The following is a 22,822-nucleotide window of genomic DNA, read 5'->3' as shown; positions in this document are numbered from 1 at the left end:
ACACTAGAAGCAAAAACTATGCCAATTGATATTTCTTTGCTCACCGTGTTCAAAATCCAAGATAGAAAGATACTGTTACAATAATCTCACTGAAAATGAAACACCTTCGATAAAAACTCTTTAGAACAAGTTCCTTCCACAAACCCTAACTAATTTTTGACGAACAATGTAATCCACACAGATCGACGCCAAACACTGTAATTCTTGATACCATAAAAATGATGGGAAACAAGCAACGCACCTAGAGTGTCAGAAGGATGCAAGTACAACGGATTGTTGAAATCAACTAAAGAATCAGTCGAATTCACCATGGGAAGAACTCTAGAAACAAACAGTAGAAAAAACAAATAGAAAACTTCTACAACTACCACCAGCGATGACTAGACAAGAAAAAGAAGAACGAGCAACTACCACGGCTAGAAACAGATGCCTGATGGTGGCTTTAATACCATGTTGAAATACTGGCGGTGACGAGGTGTTAAGCTCCTGCAACCTCCTGTAACTAATATTGAAGCTTAGAGAAAATATCAGTTTTATTGCTATAGACAATAAAACCACACTTTTTAAGTTACATTGTGCATGCATTTATTCTTTCTTTAACTGCTACTAATAGCTAACTACTAACTACTATCACCAACAATTTAACTAACTATTATCATCTCTTCTACACTAAGCTTGAGTCGACCAACTCAGGAGGATCCTACACTTGATACAAGCCTCCATCACTAAACATGAATAAGAGCTAAGGAGGATTCAAAGCCTTAGAATGAAAAAAACCTTTAAATCAAAGTCATAACATTGGCAGAAAACAATCAAAGTGAATAATCACCTTGATGCGATGAATCCCTTTCGTATGTCGTAGCTCCTGTAGTGATAAAGTCTTGGCCTTAAAACCAGAATCAACAATTGTATGGAACCTAAAAGAGATCAAACAAAACATGAGTCATCAAAGACTTGCCGAGCAAAGACCATCATTAGCAAAACAAAAAGACTTTGCGCTTGAGCAAAAGACATAATCTCAGAAAAGGATGAGCGAAGAGCGAACACCAAGATAATAGCATTTAGTGAGGAAGGCAAAGGACGAATCTAAGTCCAAAACTTATTATTTCACACATGGTCCTTATAACACTTGAAAACTAGTCGATGGTCGGGTGATGGTATGACAAAGATGATAAGAGTGGATTGTGACTAGCTACTCAACAGCCAAGTGGGTGACCACCATGATAGCCTTGGAAAGCTCTAAATCTCCTTCTTAGAATCCACCATTTGAGTCCTGTCGAAGATCTGAATGGTGAGGATTCTTGACCAAACAAGAGGGATTAGCGGCTAGCTTCTTGAGGCAAATGATGACAGGTTTCAGGTCTGATTAGGCACCCCGAAACTTGAAAAACAAAAATGAGAAGCATGGCGATATTTCAAGAGGAAGGGATTTGGAAACTCGTTGGAGAATTGGCAATTGCGCTTCTATTGACGTTTTTAATGACCCTTGCTTATGCAATGATGACAAGTGTTTTGTCAAAGGCACTCTTTTGTCGGGTATGGAACACTTGAGAATTTAGGATATGTTACATGGAGATTGTCATACGTGGGACAGTATATAGTTGAGGGCATCATGGCTTCATATGATTTTCAAAGAAATATTAAGATTCGTATTACTTCCCATAGACTGCAAGATCACATTATTATAATAATGGAGCTTATAGGGTTAAATTGAGATATTATCTAGACTTAAAAAAGGCTTTCCACCCATGTTTTACACACTGCTAACGGTTCTTGGCATACTATTTGGTCTTTGTCAATTCCTCGAAAGTCAAGGATTTTGTTTAGAGGTGTTTACATTGTTTTGGTTTACCTCTTTGTTTGCCTGTACTATTCTTTCGTTAATGAATTTTTTGGCTTTATATTAAAAAAATGGTTAAATGCCAAAAAAAAGAAAAGAAAAAGGAAAGACCCAGACTTGGAAATAGTATATTAAGTTCCTTTTTTTCTTTTTATAGAAGAAATATGATATAAAGATTAAGAAGGAAAAAGAAAATAAAAGGTTTAAATTGGAAGCTAGATTTTGAAAGTTGGAACCATGAACTGCACGAACAACGTCCATACATAAAACGCTCCTAAATTTTTCAATTTGTTGATAAATTAGTAATTTACAAATATATAAATAAATAAATATATCCCTCGTTGTTATTGACAGAAAAGCAAAATCATTGTAAAAAAACAAATCAGGAAAGGTTGATAGAGAGAGATGAGGAAAGGAGGGGAAATGAGAGAGGAAGATAATGAAGGAGTAGTCATGGCGAATGACTTTTTCTGGTCATATACAGATGAGCCTCATGCTTCGAGGAGACGTCAGATCCTCTCTCAATACCCTCAAATTAAAGAGCTCTTTGGCCCTGATCCTTTTGCTTTCTTTAAGGTATCCCACATTGTTTGAATTGTTCCTTTTACTGCTGTTAGATCCGAGGTAACGCAAATGCGACTACATTTAATCCGGTTTTGATTTTGATTTGTTATTTAGCTCAATGGGGATACTGGGTTTTTCGAGATTTAAAATATGAATTTGGATTGAGTTTTAAAAAATGGTATAAATTGAGTAGTAAACTATTTAAAAATATGATATTTGTGGATTTGTTAGATACTTATTTAGGAATGGATTTGAAAATTTTAAAATATTTTTAGATTTGATAAATTCATGCTTTTATCATTGTGTACTGAATCTCAACTAATTTTGAAATTCATATTCCTAATCTGGAATTCACATCAAACATGGTGTTAAATATATCACTCTTTTCAATTTCATTTGCTTTGCCAACTTATTGAATGGGTGAGATTTTATATCAAACACTTGAGCAGCTTTGCCTCTTTTTTTTTTTTTTGATTAGTTGTGATTTATTCATCTCCAAAATAGTATTCTAGGAAAGAGAGAGCGTAATTTAGCTCCATTATTTTCTTTCTTGTTATGTTGTTCAGGTGTACAAGTGCAGAGGTTGACATTAGGTTTAGTTAGAGTCAAAATCAAGTTTTTACGAAAAGTATGTCGATTATTTGGTGTCATTATTATTGCTTTCCCTCTATTATGGTAACATTCAAATGAAGTTAATTTTTTTTCCAGATTGCTGTGGTGGTTTCACTTCAGCTATGTACCGCAATTATTCTCCATGATGCTGGCTGGCTAAAAATGTTGTCAATTGCCTATTTCTTCGGTTCTTTCCTCAACCACAACCTCTTCTTGGCCATCCATGAGCTCAGCCACAATCTTGCCTTCTCCACCCCCGTCTACAACCGTTGGCTCGGGATATTTGCTAACCTCCCCATTGGTGTGCCGATGTCTATTACTTTCCAAAAGTATCACCTTGAGCATCATCGTTTTCAAGGGGTAGATGGCATCGACATGGATGTCCCAAGCTGCACCGAAGCCCATTTCGTGACTAATACTATCTCGAAAGCCATATGGGTCATCTTCCAACTCTTCTTCTACGCGCTCCGCCCTCTGTTTCTCAAACCAAAACCCCCTGGTTATTGGGAGTTCATCAACTTAGCTATTCAGGTCGCTCTGGATGGGATCTTACTTTACTTTTGGGGTTGGAAATCTTTTGCTTATTTGATCCTTTCAACGTTCGTTGGTGGTGGAATGCATCCGATGGCCGGTCATTTCATCTCCGAGCATTATGTATTCAATCCTGAGCAAGAGACGTATTCTTACTATGGTCCGCTCAATCTTATGACATGGTGTGTTGGGTATCATAATGAACACCATGATTTCCCAAGGATCCCTGGGAACAAACTGCACAAGGTGAAGGAGATTGCTTCCGAATATTACGAAGGCTTGGATTCGTATAAATCATGGAGCCAGGTTATTTACATGTATATAATGGATCGGAGCATCGGCCCTTTTAGCCGAATGAAGAGGAAGCTCTCGAAAAAATCCGCATAGGCATTTCCCATTTTGGTATCTCTTTTGTTGTTCACCCTTCTTGGTTAAATTATGGAGTATTCTTTGTAAAATTCTTGAGCAATCAAATTTCTTTTATGTAGATTTAGAATTTAGATGATAAACTTGATTAATCATTCAAGCTAATAATAGCATTGATGCTATATGGGTCGAAGGGCTCCCCTTCCTCGGTTCTGCTTTCATTTCTTCATATCTCTTCTTGCAAATAATATCAGACTCGCTGCTTCTCTCCTTTGGTAGCGGGTTGAATTTTTTCAATCTACTTTTATAGAATTTGAGTTTTAGTCCTTTTATTTTAAAAGTTAAAATTTTAAAATATCTAGTCTAATCATTATCGTCATTGGTAGTATTTAACAAATTTTGAAATAAGTACTTATCCTTTTATTGATTAGATCGAGGTTTTTAAATCAAAATAATTCATTCCTCAAAAAATCAAAACAATTAGACTTAATTTCTAGTTTTTTATGTATAGAGACTAAATCTCAAATTATATCAAAGTACGAGGACTAACAATATATATTTATCTATCTATTACTATAAAACCAATTTCAAATCTGAAAATTTACTTTAAAATTGAAATCAATTTATTATCCACAAAAATTCAAGTATTACTATTATCCAAATTTAAATTAATTATGCTTGATAGGTGCTATTTAATAAGTTGAATAATTAAGTGTTAAAAAAATAAGTATTGAAGATTTAAATATTAAACTTAAGTTATAAAATTGTTTCATATATTACTTAAAATTAATTACGGAATATAATTAAATCGTTTAATAAATATAAATTTTAAATTATAAAAAAGATATATTCTGTTATGAATATCTTATTAAGTGAATGTCCATTATGATTAAGATAAAGTTTTAATATACTTTAAATTCTAATAGTTATTAGAATTAGATCTCTCCTTCTTTTATACTTCTTATACCTATAAATAAAGACTCTAATGAAGTATTGTAATTACCCATTTTGATCAATAAAGTATATTCTCTATTGCTTTAGTATTTTCTTTGTTTTTTATTCTCTTCATCTCTCTTTATTTGATAACATGTTTTCAACACAATCTTGCTCAAAAGTGATAGTTCTTCTTATCGACGATCAAATTTATCCTTCATGATTTTCAATATCTTCGACAGCAAGATGCAATATTTTTATAGGAAGTTTCTTTTATTTAATGTTTCATATCTTATTATTATTTTTCATTCTTCTCTTATTATACGTTATCATTATTTTGATTAACTTATTTTACTTTTTGTTCTTAAGGATGGTGAAAGATTTGATACCGTTTTCTATATGAAATCAAGAAATAAGATTCACTCTCAAAGTTTTTGTTTTTCGAAATTTGCTTGAGGATGATCTCTTTGTCTTCATTACAAATGATGTTTATAATCACCACTTCTTATGGTAACGTAAGTCAATCTAATCAACTTCTTTTGAAATTTGATTTGATTTCTATTAAAAAGTTCAATTTATATAATTCACTACCCGTATCTCTATGAATTTATAAAACCCTTCAACCATTTAGTTATTGAGATTTTTATGTGAAGATAAATATTTTTTTCATTTTTAATAGAATTGATTGGTTTGATTATATGATTATTGCTGAATGTGAGTAAAAATACTTACTTGTTATAAACTTTGGGATATTCACCCTGTTTGTGATAATTTCATATCATTGTAAAATTTGAGATAAAATTATGTCATAAGAGGTGGAGGTTAGAAAATGTTTATGTTTAAATTTTTATAACTGTAAAATTATCTTAATTTGACATTATAATATTTTGTATTTTTTTGTGGTATGATATATAAAATATATATTATCTAACCACAATGATTTATTTGTGACATGAATTTATTATTTGTTACGTTTAATATATGTTTTATTTAGACCTATTCATTTTATTTTTATATGAATAAATAAAATTTTATTTAAAATAAATTAAGCATTTATTAAGGTTATACAATAAAATAATTATATGCTTCCGAAGAGCTAATATTGCATCAAACTGTAAAAAGCTCTTTAAGAGCTTATATTTTAACTCCTTGTGATGTAAAATTTTGTAAAATATAATATTCTTTTTCAGATCAAGAAGATATATGTTGAATAAAATTTTCATGTGTTTTACATTAAAATCATATATATAAATAACATCAGATACTCATGTATTTGGATTATATATATTCCCTGAAGGAATACATTACACTATATGATTGAAATATCTAATGTGCTCTTGCAGTAGCAATATTGTGAAAATGACTTTAACAGTATTTTCGAACGATCTCATTCATTCTAGTGGGTAAGAAAAATAGTAAGTTACTAACAAAAAACCTATAAAATTCTTCCCATTAGTTTTGCTTCATTTCCTAAAGTGAATGTAGCAGTACATAATAGTTATAAAAAATGAAAATATAGAGATTATGATTGTTGTTGTAATTGAGGATATGATTGGAGACTAATCATGACAACATGAATAAATAGATTTTGATTTTAAATCCATGCATATTTTGCGATGGTGACTATGAAATAAAGAATTAATGGAGGCGTTTAGAAGTCTATCCTACTACATTTATTGCATCCCCTGAAGTGAATGCAAAAATAAAGAAAATAAAAGATATAATCATGGACAACTAAAAGTGGAAACATAGTAATAAATAAGAGAACAATGAGAGTTCTGAAGATAACTCTTCAAAGGATAAATATAACTTATATTACCAATGTGATATGAAAGATTACTGACCACATATGTGGCATATGCATAGATATTTTGTTTCTATTAATATTATTTGAGGAAGGATATGAGAATGTAGTAATAAATTCTATCATTATAGATAGAAAGTATTTATCGTTTATGGTACTAAAACAAACAAATATTATTCCAATATTTGATAGTACAAAATTAGTCGAAAGCTCTAAAAGAGCTAATATATTAATATCTTATGATGATTAATCCATTGGTTTTAAAAGATATTTATTGAGATTATGAATGAGAAAAATATTCTATTGAGATTGTGAATGAGGAAAATATTATATTTCATATGAATCACTATTGCTATAAATATCTATTTTGAAATGATGAAAAAGAGACGATTGTATTATTAATTTATATTTATTTTATAATCTTTGTGACCTTTTGTCATCATCCCCATTAAGGGGTTAGAAGAAAAATATTTGACTGTGAAAGATCTATTTATGAGCAATAAAATATGATAATTTTGTCTAAAACTCATTATGGTTGAATGCACTTGAAGTTGCAATTTTTTTTTAGATATTTGAAGATTTTGGTATATTCCCTAAAGCGAATATTGCATATAATTGTTTGGAAATTATATTTATTTTGTTGACTTAGTGACATTATAATATTCACATTGATTTAGACATTTCTAGTAGTAAATGTCACAATAGCACTTATATGTGGATACAAACTAAAATGAATGATAGTAAAATTATTAATTTGTTACAATTTAGTATAATTGAAACACATGTTAAAGTAAACCAGAAGTTTACTAATACAAATGCTTTTACTACTTGGCATAACTAGTTAGACTATCATGGATCATATATGATGTAAAAATTAACTAAGAATCCATATTTACATTTATTAAAGAACCAGAAGATTCTTTAATTTAAAAGAATTATCATATGTTACTTATTCTCAATGAAATTTGATTATTAGAAACTCACTAGCTAAAGTTGAGATTTAATGTCTTGCATTTCTGAAACGAATATGAGCCCATTCATCCACCATGTGGATGGTTTTGATATTATATGATTTTGGTAGATTCATCTATAAAATAATCACATATGTGTTATCAATTTACAACCTGTCATTTGCAAGATTGCTTGTTTAAATAATTAATTTCAGATCATGCAATTAAGACAATTCATCTTTCTAATACTGATGAGTTTATATCTCAATCTTTTATTGATTGAGTTTGAAAAACTTTTGTAAAAGTTTACGCATAATGATTTAGAGAAATTATTGATTAAACATCTCTGATTAATATCTAAACCATTACTTATGATAACTAAACTTCCTATTTAACATGAGATTATGTTAATTTACGTGTTGTATGCATCAAGCCACTAAGTTATAAATACTCTTCATTACAATTGGTTTTTCACCAAGAGCTAAATATTTCTCATCTTTGAATTTTTATATGTGCGTATATGTTCCAATTGCTCCACCACAACGCACAAAGATGAGTGAATCCTCAAAGAAAGTTGGGAATATATCTTAATTACAATTTTCTTTATATTATTAGATGTTTTAAATGTATTCGAGATTCAATTATAACATGATTTGTGATTACAATTTTGATTCGATAGTTTTCCCAACATTAGGGGGGAGAGAAATAATATCTTGTAATGAGTTAAGGGGAGAGTAATTTGAACCAGAAATTCAATAAGGATAACTCATTACAAGTTAACTGTTAGATGTATTTACAAACTTAATGAGAATAACCAAGTGTTATATACCATCTAATATTTTAATTTGAATCAAAGTCCTAGTAGGACAATCAGTTAGAATAAATAATAGATTGATCGCTTCCAAAGATAAAAATTCTTCTAGATGACCATATAGTGGAGGCAGGTACTTCAGAAGAGACCCAAGACGTAACTAATAAGTAAAACTTCAGAAGAGATTCAAGTACCTGAAACTAAATTTTTAAAATAATGAAAATGAGAGATCTCGATAAGTTATGTTAATTCGAAAAAATGTGGAACTGAATAATAAAAGTGGTCGACAATGATTTTGCATGCAATGTTATTATTTAAATAATGAAATAAAATGAGGATCTTAAATAAATCTATTGAGAAATATAGATATCGAATAAATTGATCAAAATAGAAAGATGCAACTTAAATACAATTAAATTCATAGAGTTTTTGGACTAATAGTCTAAATATCTAAAGGTATAAAGCCAGTAAGGGTCCAATTGAAGTGGTTGTGCAAAAGCGGAATAAAAATATGAAGTATTTTGCTAAGTCCTGGCATTGATTCTGAAAAGATGTAATATTCTTTTGTGGTGGATGCAATAACCTTTAGATATATTATTAAATTGACAATTCATAAAAGATTTAACTTGCATTTAATGGTTATTGTTACAACCTTTTATGAATCACTATATAGTAAAGTATATATTAAAATCCTTGGATGATTTAGGATGCTAGAAGCATATTGAAATTCTCGAGAAATTGTTCATTTATATGAATTGAAATAATTGAACATATGTGGTAAATTTGATTTAGTTAATAGTAGTTGAAAGAGAATTATAAAATGATCCAAAACATTTATTTGTATTTTTATAGAAGGATAATATTTATAGTTTGCTATGATTATTGTTGAAACTCCCGAAGAGATCAAAATATATTTCCCCAAAATTTTCCCTCACTCGTGATTTTCAAAAGAATGGTGCTATTAATGCTTAGCAATACATTCAAATAGTTATTTGAAAAACTAGTATTCAAGATTGAATACGTGGAATATGAGAAAGTATGTGATGTTTTTATGAGGGGGAGTAAATACACATTGTACTCTTTTTCCCTTACCCGAGGTTTTGTCCCATGGTGCTTTCCTGATAAAGTTTTTAATGAGGCATCATATTATGCGTATTATAGATTGTGTACTCTTTTTCCTTCATTAGGTTTTTATCCCACAGAGTTTTTCCTAATAAGGTTTAACGAAGCACTTTATCTATCAATGGACATCAAAGGGGGACTGTTATGAATATTTTATTAAGTGGATATCTATCATGATCAAGATAAAATTTTAATATACTTTAAATTCTAATAGATATTAGAATTAGATCTCTACTTCTTTTATACTTTTTATACATATAAATAGAGACTCTGATGAAGTATTATAATCACCACTTTTAATCAATAAAGTACATTCTTTATTGCTTTAATATTTTCTTTGTTCTTTATTCTCTCTATCTCTCTTTATTTTATAACATATTCTAAATTTTATCCTTAATTTTTAAATATTTTATTTTATTCTAAGCAAAAATTAAATTTTTATCATAAAGTTTATATGGGATAATATAATATTAAAATAAATAAAATAAAATAGATTTAATTGAAAATATTCTCCATTAAGTGATAAGTAGCTCTTATCTACTTATAATTTCCCACACTTTTTTATAGAAAAAAATTCTAACATATTGTTTTATTTAAATTATCAAACCTATGTAAAAAATTAAATCAACTGAAAATCAATATTTTCAATTGATTTAATTTTTCAATTTCTTTGACAGATTAAAAAAATTAAGAGTTGAAAAAAATAAAAGATAAATAAGTGTTGAAAAATAAATATTAAAAAATTAAGTGTTGAATATAAGTTATAAAATATGTTTGGTGTATTATTTAAAATTAAATATTGATTATAATTAGATTGTTTGATAAATGATAATATAATCTTAAAAGAAATAGAATAAATAAAAACAATTAAATTTATTCTTTATTAAGTGATAAGTAGGTCTTATCTACCTATCATTTTCTACACTTTTTTGTGTAAAAAATTATATTTAATAAATTTCATTGTGAGTTATCAAATGTGTTTAAAAAATTTTAAGTTTTTGAAAATATTAATTTTCAGTCAATTAAAATTTTTTTAACACTTTATATTAAATAGGGTCTTAGTAAATACAAAAAATATTTTTTAAATAAATATAAAAAAAGTAGATTTGAACATCTATTATCCAAATTGGTTAAATAAAGCTGTTTGGATAATGAACATTTTCAATTTGGTTAAAATATGCTATTGACCCTTGTGCTTTTATAGAATTTGAGATTTAATCCTTATTCTTTAAAAGTTAAAAATTCAATCCAAAAAATTTAAAAGTTTTAGTTCAGTCATTATTGCCATTGATTGTTTTTGTTAAAAATGTCAACTTTAACATATTTATTCCCATCAATCATGTGACATGTCACATGAGGACAAATTAATTTGTAATGCCCCTAAAATCATCATGCTAAATTTATAAAGTGTAATACTCGGAATGTGTATAATTGAATTATCACATAAATGAAATAACAAACATTATTGTTCATAGAGGAAGGCATTGGATATTGGAGAAAGTTGAAACAAGTACTATATTGTAAGATATAAGTCCGAGGTATTGACTACATTGTGAAAAAGTAAAAAATGATGGGATCAAAGTGTAAATATTAAAAAGTTGAATGGTTAAAGTATAAATTTGAAAATTTGAAGGACTAAAAAGAAAATAACCAAACGTGGAAAAGACATAAATGAAAATATAAAATTTGACCAAGGGTAAAATGGTCATTTAGCAAGAAATATAATTTTGGAAAAATTTACCAAAATGCCCTTGGAAATGTGGATGAATTGTGACCATTGGATTTGCTTAGCCTTGTAGTATAAAATACGAGCTCTTAGATTGTAATCATAATGTTGGCGATATTTACATTATTTAATTATTTAATTATTATTTTAATAATATTTTATTTAAATGTTTTATGAATATTTTAAATATGTAAAGTTAGTATAAAAGAAAGGAAAGATGGAGAAAGTTCTTATCTTTCCAATGTGAATGAGAAAAGGGAGAGGAGAGAAACTTTCTTTTCTTTACAAATTAGTCCTTTTTCATCAATGTCACAATTTTCACTAAAAATTCTTGAGAATCTCCATAGTCACCAAAAAGAAAAAATGAAGTAGAGATCTAAAGAGTTTTATAATCATCTTGGAAGCAAGAAATTGGAGGTGAGAGTGAATAGATTAAAGAGACAAGGTAAGAATTCAAGTGTATTCTTATGAAATTTATGTTTACTTGAAGTAGAGATATGAGAAAGCGATTTTTAGTAAAGAAATTGATTATGTATTTGATGTGCTCATGAAGTAAAAAAATAAAAGAAATGATGAAAGTGTTGGAAATAAAGTGTAGGTGCGACAAAAGTGAGGAAGAAAGAGAATTCAAAGCAAAATAGTGAAATTTTAACAAAAGAGAAGTGAGTACATCAAGAACCTTACCTTACTTAATTAAGATATGTATGATTTTTAATTAAATTTTTATGCTAAAGTTATTAAGATTTAATTATATATATGTGAAAAAGTTAATGTTTATTATGAAATTAATTATAAAGAAATAGATATATGAGCTTGGTTTTAATAACAAAGTGAATAGACTAAGTGTCGTGAAATTAAAGTAAAAAGAACTAGACTGGAAAGTGTACAAAGCTGATGTGTGAAATAAAACGATATGATAAAAAGCTTTAATGAAGGGTTAAGTGTAAGTGAGATTGAATGCAAGTTGTAACACCCTTAACCTGTATTCGTCGCTGGAATAGGGTTTCGGAGCATTACCGAAGTTTTCATTTCAAAACGAACAAAATTTATAAACATTTCAATTCATGTCATTAATCATACCAAAACCAAACCATAATATGCATATCGTCCCTTATACAAGCCCTCGAGGCTCTAAAAACACATTAGAAACAAGTCGAGAGTAAATCAGAAACATATAGAATTTTTTAGAAAAGCAATGAAAATTTTCAAAACTGTAGGGATCACACGGGCTGGGTCCATGCTCGTGTAACTCACTAACTTGGGTCACATGGCCAGGCCACACACTCGTGTGCCAGGCTGTGTTCCCTTCGAAATAGCCTCACACACCCGTGTGTCAGGCCGTATGCTAGGACGTGTAATAGCTTGACTTGCAACCCTTTGATAGCTACAGGGGCCACACGGCAGTGTTACTTGGTCGTATGTTACACACAATTGAGACACGCCCGTGTGGACAAAAATAAGTCATTTTCAAGCCATTTTTCTCACCCATTCATGTATATACCTACAATCACTTTTCCACATAAAATCAAGCCTTCAAAATGCACCAAAACCATGCATAATCAAGATAACCAAATATGATAGATTTGCATACAACCAATATGCTCAAAGGCACCTCAATGACAACATATAAACATATGTAACCATGTGCATCATTTAACCAACAATTATCACTTTGATCACATACTAAATTCACACTCACAAATACCAAATCTATCATTTAGCAAATAGCATCATAACTCATATATGTCGACTACATTTTCAGACCAAAATGACTATATTCACTTCCATCATCTAAGCATCCATAAACTATAAATTCAACCATTTCAAACATCCAAAATACGAATTTCTCAAGCCAAAATATATTGGCCAAAACAAATGGTTACTTTAATAACCAAAATACCTATACATGCCATTATAACCAAACTTAGAAACATCCAAAAGTATCGATATAGTTTATGGATAGTGTGATATAACTCCGACAAGTTTCCAACTCAAACGAGCTTCTGATTCACTATAAAACACGGAAAATAATACAAAGTAAGCATAACTGCTTAGTAAGTTCATATAATGTAAAACGCAACTTACCATTTCAACACATAATAGGTAAGTTAAACATGGCATAATCCAACCACAAATTGACCAAAGCCTAAGCATGTACATCAAACATATTAGCCATTTAAACATATAACAAAGGCAACATAATCATGGATGAGCACAACATTTAATCATGTATCATATACATATATCATCGATCCCAAATCTCAATATATCATGTATTACCATTTCAATGAAATTCACATGTGTCCATGTCTTAATTCATATCGAACTCTTACCATCTCTGTAACACCCCTTACCTGTGTCCGATGCCGGGACAGGATACGAGGTATTTCCGGACTTAAGCATAAACAAACATGCAAAATCAGTCCATAAAATTTCTTTTAATTCAAAACTTTTCATACACATACATATTGTCCCTTATTTGGGTCTACGAAGCCCAAAACATACTTTAGAGAGGGTTCGGGACTAAACCGGGAACTTTAGAAAGTTCTGAGAAAACTTAAAAAATTTTACCATAAAATAGAGTCACACGCCCGTGTGGACACAAGGGCACGCCTGTGTGCCTTTGACACGCCCGTGTCCTCAGGCTGTGTAACTCTCTGTTTATGACGTCAGCACACAAATTGAACCACACGGCCAGGCTACATGTCCGTGTCTCCAGGCTGTATCCCTCACACAGTTGAGACACACGGCCGTGTCTCAGCTCGTGTGGCCAACACTTAGGCTATTTTCCAAGCCTTTATGCTACTCATAATCCCTTACAACCTTGCACACATCCAAATCACAATTTATGGCATCATTTTAATAATTAAACACTCTTTATTAAGACACATTTATCATACTAACATATCATTTTTCATATAACGCACTTACTCATGGAATACCAAGTCCAGATTCATTAATCCCCATTCATAAGACTTGTCATTTTGATGCCCACTTTTACCATTAAACCAAGGTTACCAACTTATCCATCAAACACTCATGTTTAACCATCATCATCTTGTTTCTAAATCATGCAATTACTTTGAAATTATGACCATCTCGAATGGTCATAAAGCATACATCCAACACACATGACATACTATCAATCATGCAAGGCAACCACATAATTTCATCATCACATCATAAGCATTAAACATAGCATAATTAGCTAAACTTACAAACCATAATCAATATGAGCCATATCTCATGGCCATATACAAATAACTCAATATAGCCAACATATTTGACTAAATCATAATAACACATATCATTTGCTTAGTCCCTATAAATGTCACTCACTTGAAATTACTAACATATGCATCATTACTCCAAAAGTGGTGACTTGATAGTGTGATACTACCTCCAACGATCTCCAACCCCGAGCCGACCTGACAACACTAAGAGAAAAAGGAAAGAGGGAGTAAGCTTTACGCTTAGTAAGTTTGTATGAAAATAATAAGCAAATTATTAACGAGTTCTTGCCAAATTCTCGTTATTATTCATATTCCAGTTAGGCTGTTTTCTCGAGTCTCGGTCGCTAAATCATTTATATTTGGAGCTACAGAACTCCAAATTAAGATCCGTTAATTTTCCCAGAAACTAGACTCACATATATTCTTACCATAAAATTTTCAAAATTTTTGGTTTAGCCAATTAGCACAGTTTATTCATTAAACTCTCCCTTGTTTCGCTATCCGACAACTTCGACCTTTATCTACTAAAAATCAAATATCTCATAGTACGAGACTCGGATAATATTTCCGTCTGTTTCTCTTGAAAATAGGACTACTGCTACTGTCCCAAAGCTGTTTTAGTGTCAAAATGATGTTAAATAAGTTTATGCACCTTCATACCCATATATACATGAACTCATCCATACATATACACAAAAGCACATACATACATACATACATACCTTCCACAAAACCATCATTTGCCAAGGTACTCACATGAATTCAATTATGTACCTGTGCCCGCTCACACATATATAGTTTACTTATTTTACTTTCAGATTTCATATCGTTTTTACCCGTTGAACACTTAGAATATGAATCAGACACACGGAAACAATGCACTGAAGTGCCACAGATCATAGAATCACATGCCTTTCAACGGGGCTACTCAAAAGCACCCAGACCCTAGCATGTATCACATATTCACATCCCTCTCAACGGGGCTACTCAAAAGCATCTAGACCCTAGCATGTATTACTTAATCACATGCCTCTCAACGGTGCTACTTAAAAGCACCCAAACCCTAGCATGTATTAGGTATCAATTGAGCTCATAACAGACAGATCATTCCTAGTGACAGTCACTCGTATCCTTAACTATTCCTAATGTTCAAACGAGATTTCTGACTTACAAAGCTTAATCGGACGTATTCGGAATATAGGCCTCATTTCACAAGGCAATAATCACATATTCATAAATCACTGAAATAACTTTCATCACATTTGCATAACATGTTATATCATCAAATAATCATATAACACATTAATCATACAATTATCATATATTCCATACATTACTAGTCATGTATTATTATTTCATATCATATTTTCACACCATATACTCATTCCATCAACTTTTCAATATAGTCCATTATACAATTTATGCCACAATAACAAGAAATATAATTCATACATAATAGTGCATTATTATTATTAATACGAAAATGACAAAATTATCAATTTAGCCCTTAACCTTGTACTTTTCCGATTTAAGCCCGAATCTCGATTTCCTTGATCTAACATTTCAAATATAGCCTATTTAGGACTCACATTACTCAAATTGACCAAAAAATCATATTTGGAAAATTTACAATTTTACCCCTAAATTTTCACATATTTGCAATTTAGTCCCTAGGCTCGTAAAATGAAATGTGTTCAATTTCTTAGTTACCTAAGCCTAGCTGAACCATATTCAAGCTTACAGTAGCCCACATTTCTCATTAAAACAAATATTTAGTTACCCATTTTACACCTTTTTCAATTTAGTCCTTTTTAGGTTTTTTCATGAAAAATCACTTAGTAAAAGATGTTAAACACACTCCAGTCTTTCATATTCTACCATTAAACATCAAAATACTAACATGTCATGCATGGGTAAATTTTTAAACGTGAACCCTAGCTCAAAATAATGGTAGAAATAGATAGACCATGTTACCGGGACTTCAAAAATGCTTAGAACATTAAAAATGGGGTTCGAAAACACTTACTATTGAGCTTGGAAGATGAAAAAACCCTAGACATGGTTTCTCCATGAAAAATTCAGCCAAGAAAGAAGATGGACAAAGATTTTTGGCTTTTATTTTGTCTTTAGCTCATTTTACCCCTAAATGAAATGCCATTTTTACTATTCTTTAAATTTTTACCCTTCCAAGCCCATTTTGTCCAAATATTTAGAACTTGGTCAAATTCCTCATTAAGGACCTCTAATTAATAATCCAATTCAATTTCATGAAAATTGCTTCTATAACTCAAATTTTACAAATTTTTTGATTTAGTCCCTAAAGTTCAATTAGGCACTTTTCACATAAAATTTCCTCATGAAATTTCCATACAATCATAGAAACATATCATAGAATTTACAATAATCATAAAATAAACATTTCCATATTGGATTTATGGTCTCAAAACCACTATTCTGACTAGGCCCAAATTCAGAATGTTACAATTTCGTATCTGAATAATGTCCGTTAAACCGTTTAGAATACTGTTGGGTACCCAGTATAACTCATACATTGTGTGCTAACTCATATAACTGTAATTCGTCAATTCCTATACATGTATGCTCACACGAGCTGTGAAAATGTGCGTGCTTACATGAGTTATGAAAATGGGTCTGCTCACAAGAGTTGTGGGTCAGAATGTAGCTACACGATGCTGGTCACACGAGCTATGGAGTATCCGCAACACATGTTGAACCTCAGCCACCAGTAGGACGTTCAGAACTAGCACCCAAATCATGTAAACCCTAATGACATGTCATTTGTATCCTACGAATTCTTAATATGCAAACAGGGCTCAATAATCGTTGTAGTCGTTGGATATGCATTCGATATATATATATGGCAATTCAAAACACATGTATAATTCAATTGAAAACATATAAACACAATATAATTACACAAACTTACCTAAATGAGTAGACGTAGATACGAAAGCTATTAATCCAAAACTTAATCTTCGCCTCGATCTAAAGTCGTACGGGATTTGTCTTGATCTAAACAGATAAATTTAGCTCAATTCAATATTTATTTTACTCAAATTAACCCAAATTCACATTTTAGCAAAATTAGAATTTTTCCTTTATACTTTTGATTTCTTTTTAATTTAGTCCATAGCTCATAAATAAGGAAATTCATGCAATTTAACCACAACCCATCATAACCAAATATCAAATAGGTCCCTAGCAAGCCCTATATTTCATTTATTTCACAATCTCACCATGTATATTTTTCTATTTTTCAATTTAATCCCAATTTGACAATTTCGCCAAAAATCACTTAACAATAGTTGTTTATCTTACAACAACTAACTATTTCTTCCATAAATCATCAAAAAAACATACACATTCATTCATGGAAAAACTTCAATAGTTTAACAGTTTCACAAATTAGTCCCTGAGCTAGCTAGATTAAGCTACAATGATCTTAAAAACATAGAAATCATTAAAAACGGGATGAAAAATCTTACCACACAAGCAAGAGAAGTGACCGAATGATAAAGCTCTCTTAACCCTAAATTCAATTGAAGATGATGGAAAAAGATGATACTTTGTTTTTGTTTTATTTAATTTATCATTTATTTACTAATTTATTTCTATAACCTTTTAAAACTTACATAATTTCAATAGTACCAAGCCATCACATTCTACTATCAACATGAATTGTCTAATTATCATATAAGGACTCATACTTTAAGGTTCTATAGCTATTTAATACCTTTAGCTACTAGAACACAACTTTTGCACTTTACGCGATTTAGTCTTTTTTATCAAATTAAGCATGTAAGCGGTAAAATTTCTTAACAAAATTTTTATATGGTATTACTATCATGCTGTAGACAATAAAATAATAATAAAATAAATATTTTGACGTCAGATTTGTGGTTTCAAAACCACTATTCTGATTTCACTATGAACGAGTTGTTACATAAGTGATATAGAAGAGATATTATAGTAGATATATGTGAATTATTTGATGTTAAAAAATTAAATTGTAAAGCATTCAAAAAGTGGTTAAGTGTATTAATACTTGGAAATAACATATTTACGTGAAGCAATTATGGAAGTGAAATGTGTGTTGAAGTGAGAACATAGTGATTATTGAATAATGTGATAATAAAGACTAAATTGTAAATAGTATAAAAATAATTATATAAATTGAAATAAATACATGAATGGGTTTAAGTGAAGTGTCTATATGAAAGTGAATCAAGTGCATAATGTTGATGATTTAATTTATGTTATTAAGGATTAAATTGGAAAGTGTGTAAAATTTCAGTTGAAATTGAATTTATGAATGAATTTATACAAATATTATTAGTGCCCATGTAGACAAGATTAGAACTTGTTGGATATAGATGGCATGCCATTATGAATACCATAGCGTACTCGTGAAATTTTGCATTCTAGTGCTCATGATTTAGCACTTATATACTCGTGTATTTATGATTTTATTTCGTTTATCCTTCTTGTTCACTCGAGTCTACAATGGACAATGTGAGTAATATATAAAAGATAAGTGTATGATGAAAGTATGGTAAGTGATATAAGGTGAGATTGCAAGTGAAGATAAATATTTAATATGTAACACCCCATACTCGGTCCACTTGCCAAAGCAAGCTATGGGACGCCACATTAGCCACCTAAGTGACTCTCTATTAGCACCCAACCTAACCTCCTACACCACAAGTTAAATCATTAAACATATATAAATATAAGAAAGCACAAGCTCGTGAACTTACTTCACTTGCTTCATGTTATGTAGCAGAAATAATATGCCAACCTATTTCGCATGCGAGAACTTAACTACTTTTTTCATAGATATTGAAGAAAGGAATTAAGAAAATGCGAATCTTAAATTTTGCAAAACAAAGAACACGGTAGTTCATCTATCTAACATAGGGGTTCGCACCCCTACATAGCTTGCACAAACCATAGACTTTGTAGAATAAATTTCTTAAAACAAGGTAAGTCTCGTGAACTACCCCTATGTGCTTGAATACTGCGAGCACAATTCATAGGGTTTTTCCTATAGCATATATCAATATCCATTAAAGGTTTGGATATAGCAATTCGCCAATCGTTGGGGTTCGCACTTAACACAACCCTACTAGTTCACTGCAATTTTGGCGAGCTCTGCGTAGTTTGTCAGTTAAGAATATTTCATGCATTTGCTTCTGGCAAAAACTATGTTATAATTTAAATATTAAAGAGTGAAATTGTAAAATTAAGAAAACATCAATCAAATTTGAACTATATTTATATACATAAAATTCATATGTGTTTATAAAACATTATCGATTTGCAATTATGGATATAAAGAAAAGCATAAAAATAATTGAGTCCAAAAATAATTGGCGAAGTCAACAGAATTATATCTCTAAGCCCAAGAAGATTTCCCACATTGCCTTTAATCCAGAGTTCGCTTGTTCTACCTTTACAGCATGTACCTTGCCTGGATTATTCACCTCATTGCTGCTCACCTTGCGATCTAGTTATCTGCAGTGAATAGAAAGGTACAGTATAACTCAATGAGTCTTAACATGTCCCATAAGTGTAGAATAAAGCTAAGCACTCTCTAACACACCAACATGTCCTATTGAATGGAGCTTGGCTTGACAATCCCTTATCTTTACAACCTGTCCTAAGACCTCTCGCCCAAAACACAAAACATAAAGGTGAGTACTCATAATCCTATGGCATGCCATTATATCCAACAATTCAGAAGTTTTATCGTTAAAACATTTACTTAAAATATAAAGCTTGCCAATTATGAGGAGCTCGTAGAGTACTTTTTATGTTGAGCTCGCAATAAAGAGCTTGCATTTCACTATTCATAAAAACACATATTTAACACTTTCACAAAAAAAAGTTTTAGAAAAGGCTTACTCTCAGACTCTAAGGTCCTAATTAACTTTATGGTTCGCACATACTCACTAATTTGCTGAAAACTTTAAAGAAGCTTTGTTTTTCCCTTATCTTCTCTTGTAGATGGTTCTGTCAAGCTCGTAATTTCACAAACATACACAAATCACTAATAAACATAGCACATTAAAACTCATACATAAACCCAAGTGAACCTAGGTTAGCACATTTTGGTCTTTTAGCATACCTAGTTTCCTTTGTTGCGAACTCTTCAAAATATTAACACAACAAAAGAACAGAGTGTTACCTTAGATCCTAAGAGCTAAGTTCTGGGTTCCTAGAGCTTGATAACAAAATAATCAATGAAGATTTTGAGAGAGTTTTTTTGTTTAATAGAATATGAAATTTCTAATCAAAAGAGCTTAATTTATAGGCATTGAGTGTTTTGGTGTTCTTAGGATATCCTAACCATAGTAGAATTAAGAAATAGTTACGTGCATAGGTAGTGCTGTGAAATAATTTGACTTCCTACCTTTAGTATAATTACCCTTTGTTACTCCTACTTTTGACTCTTGACCCATAATAACTATCATAGTTTGTCAGGCCTACTTGTAACGCCCCGATTTTTTGGCCTGAAAGTAGTGGGCCTTAAGTCTGGGTTCGGGTAGAAGACGGCCCGAATAATTTGGATGTTATTATTATTATTATTATTATTTTGTATGTCTAGTGTAGTAATTAAATAAATTACGAAGGGTTTATGGTGTGGGAAAAAAGGCCCAAGAGTAAATTTAATTCGAGGCAATTCCTGAATTTTTTAATTTTAGAGAGAGAGGGTTCTGGTGATATGGGCTTTTAAGATTGAGGTGGTAAAATAGACATAAGGAAGCTTGTGGTCTAGTGGCTGTGGCATCATTAAGGTTGCAAGGGAGCCAGAGTTCAAGTCACAAGGTAAGCATGTTGTTACTTTTTTTTTCTCTTTTTGTGTGCATGTGCCAGGCATGTGATAGAGCTTAAGTGGAAATTCGGCTAGGGCTTTAGGAAGGTTGGGTCGTGGGCTTGATTGGCCATTAGGGCAAGTTTTATTTTCTTTTTATTTGCCGAATTAGGGTTAGCCACCTAGAGCCTTCCCTTTCATTCTATTCTCTTCTCAATATCACAAAAAGCCAAAAACGCAAAGTAGATTTTCCTGAGTGCCGAATTCTTTCTTTTCTTCTCCTCTCTTCTTCTATTTTCTTTTCTCCTTCTTTTCTTCTCTAGCCGAAACATTCCTACCATTCTACTCATCTCCTCTTTCATGCCCATTCTTTTCTAAACCTCTATAACCGATTGCCATAAAAGCCAAAATCCCGAAAGTTGTTTCTTGTGCCGATTTCTTCTAGCCAATCCTCTTATTTTCTTCATCTCTTTTGGCTAATTTTTAGATTCTCTAAACCCCAACTTCTGTCGGTAATGCCACTGCAAAACCACCATACCAAATCATCTTCCTCTTCACAGTTTCAAAAGCCGAAAACACCATAGTTTTTAGGGACATATAGCCGAATCTTTAGATATCTAAGATTTGATTTCTGCTAGTGTTTAAGGGCTGGATCTGCATCAAATCTGAGTAGAAACTGAAGTGGAATCATTTTGATTGAAAGAACCTATGGTAAGTACTCAGATCTATTCTTTATTTCGGGTTTTAGAAAAAGCCGAAATCCCTAAAGGCTTATGGAGGCTATCGATTGGAGCTTAAGGCTCTAAGAGTTGTAACAATTGATTTATTTTGGTGTTAGTATGATCTAGAGGCTACTGATCAAAGGCTTGTACAAGTGGAATGACTAGATCTAGATCTAGTCACTAGTTTTGGCAAAGGTAGGATCTCGAGGGCCACAGGTATTGATGGCCGATTATGGTAAGTAAGTTTATGATAGTTGCCATTGTATTTTGGATTTGATATGTCTAGTGACCGATTGTAGGATATCGTGGGAGATTTCGATAGTAGTTTTCGCAAATCAGGTGTGTAAACGACACCCACTCATAGACTAGATCGGCAAAAGTCAAAAAGTCGAAATGCCGAAAAGCCGGCTTTTGTGAACTTGCGAGCGTGCGAGTGCTCGTGAGGTGGTTTGTTTGTTAATTTTGGTAATCACAAGCGGTATGATTATAGAGTGCGCAATTTCATGCACTTCGGTATTTTTGGACTTAATGGGCTAAAATCGAGTTAATGGGCCAATGGGCCCAATTCGGTAAAAACGCTCGGTAAGTGTTGCTGATAGTATGTTAATAACTGTAATGAGCATGAAACCCTAAAATGACTGATAAAATTACTGAAATACCTCTGTAAGGTAGAATTATCGTAATACCCCTAAAGCGGTAAGTTTAGGATTACGCCCCTCGAGGGTAAATAACTGTTCTTACGCTATAATCTGACTGTCTTTCTGAAGCATGCC

The 22,822-nt window shown here is 31.2% G+C and overlaps 1 protein-coding gene across 1 annotated transcript; it reads left to right on the top strand.

Annotated features, from left to right (window-relative positions):
• Positions 1–2,176: 2,176 nt before the first annotated feature.
• On the top strand, positions 2,177–4,210 carry LOC107963502 (sphingolipid delta(4)-desaturase DES1-like). The gene is made up of 2 exons (XM_016899994.2): positions 2,177–2,416; positions 3,113–4,210. Exons 1-2 carry the CDS (start codon positions 2,246–2,248, stop codon positions 3,932–3,934), a joined length of 993 nt encoding a protein of 330 aa, XP_016755483.1. The 5' UTR covers positions 2,177–2,245; the 3' UTR covers positions 3,935–4,210.
• Positions 4,211–22,822: the final 18,612 nt, after the last annotated feature.

Source organism: Gossypium hirsutum, chromosome A06 (genome assembly GCF_007990345.1).
Source record: "Gossypium hirsutum isolate 1008001.06 chromosome A06, Gossypium_hirsutum_v2.1, whole genome shotgun sequence".
Classification (NCBI taxonomy): Eukaryota; Viridiplantae; Streptophyta; class Magnoliopsida; order Malvales; family Malvaceae; genus Gossypium; species Gossypium hirsutum.
This window is presented reverse-complemented; position numbering and strand designations above follow the sequence as displayed.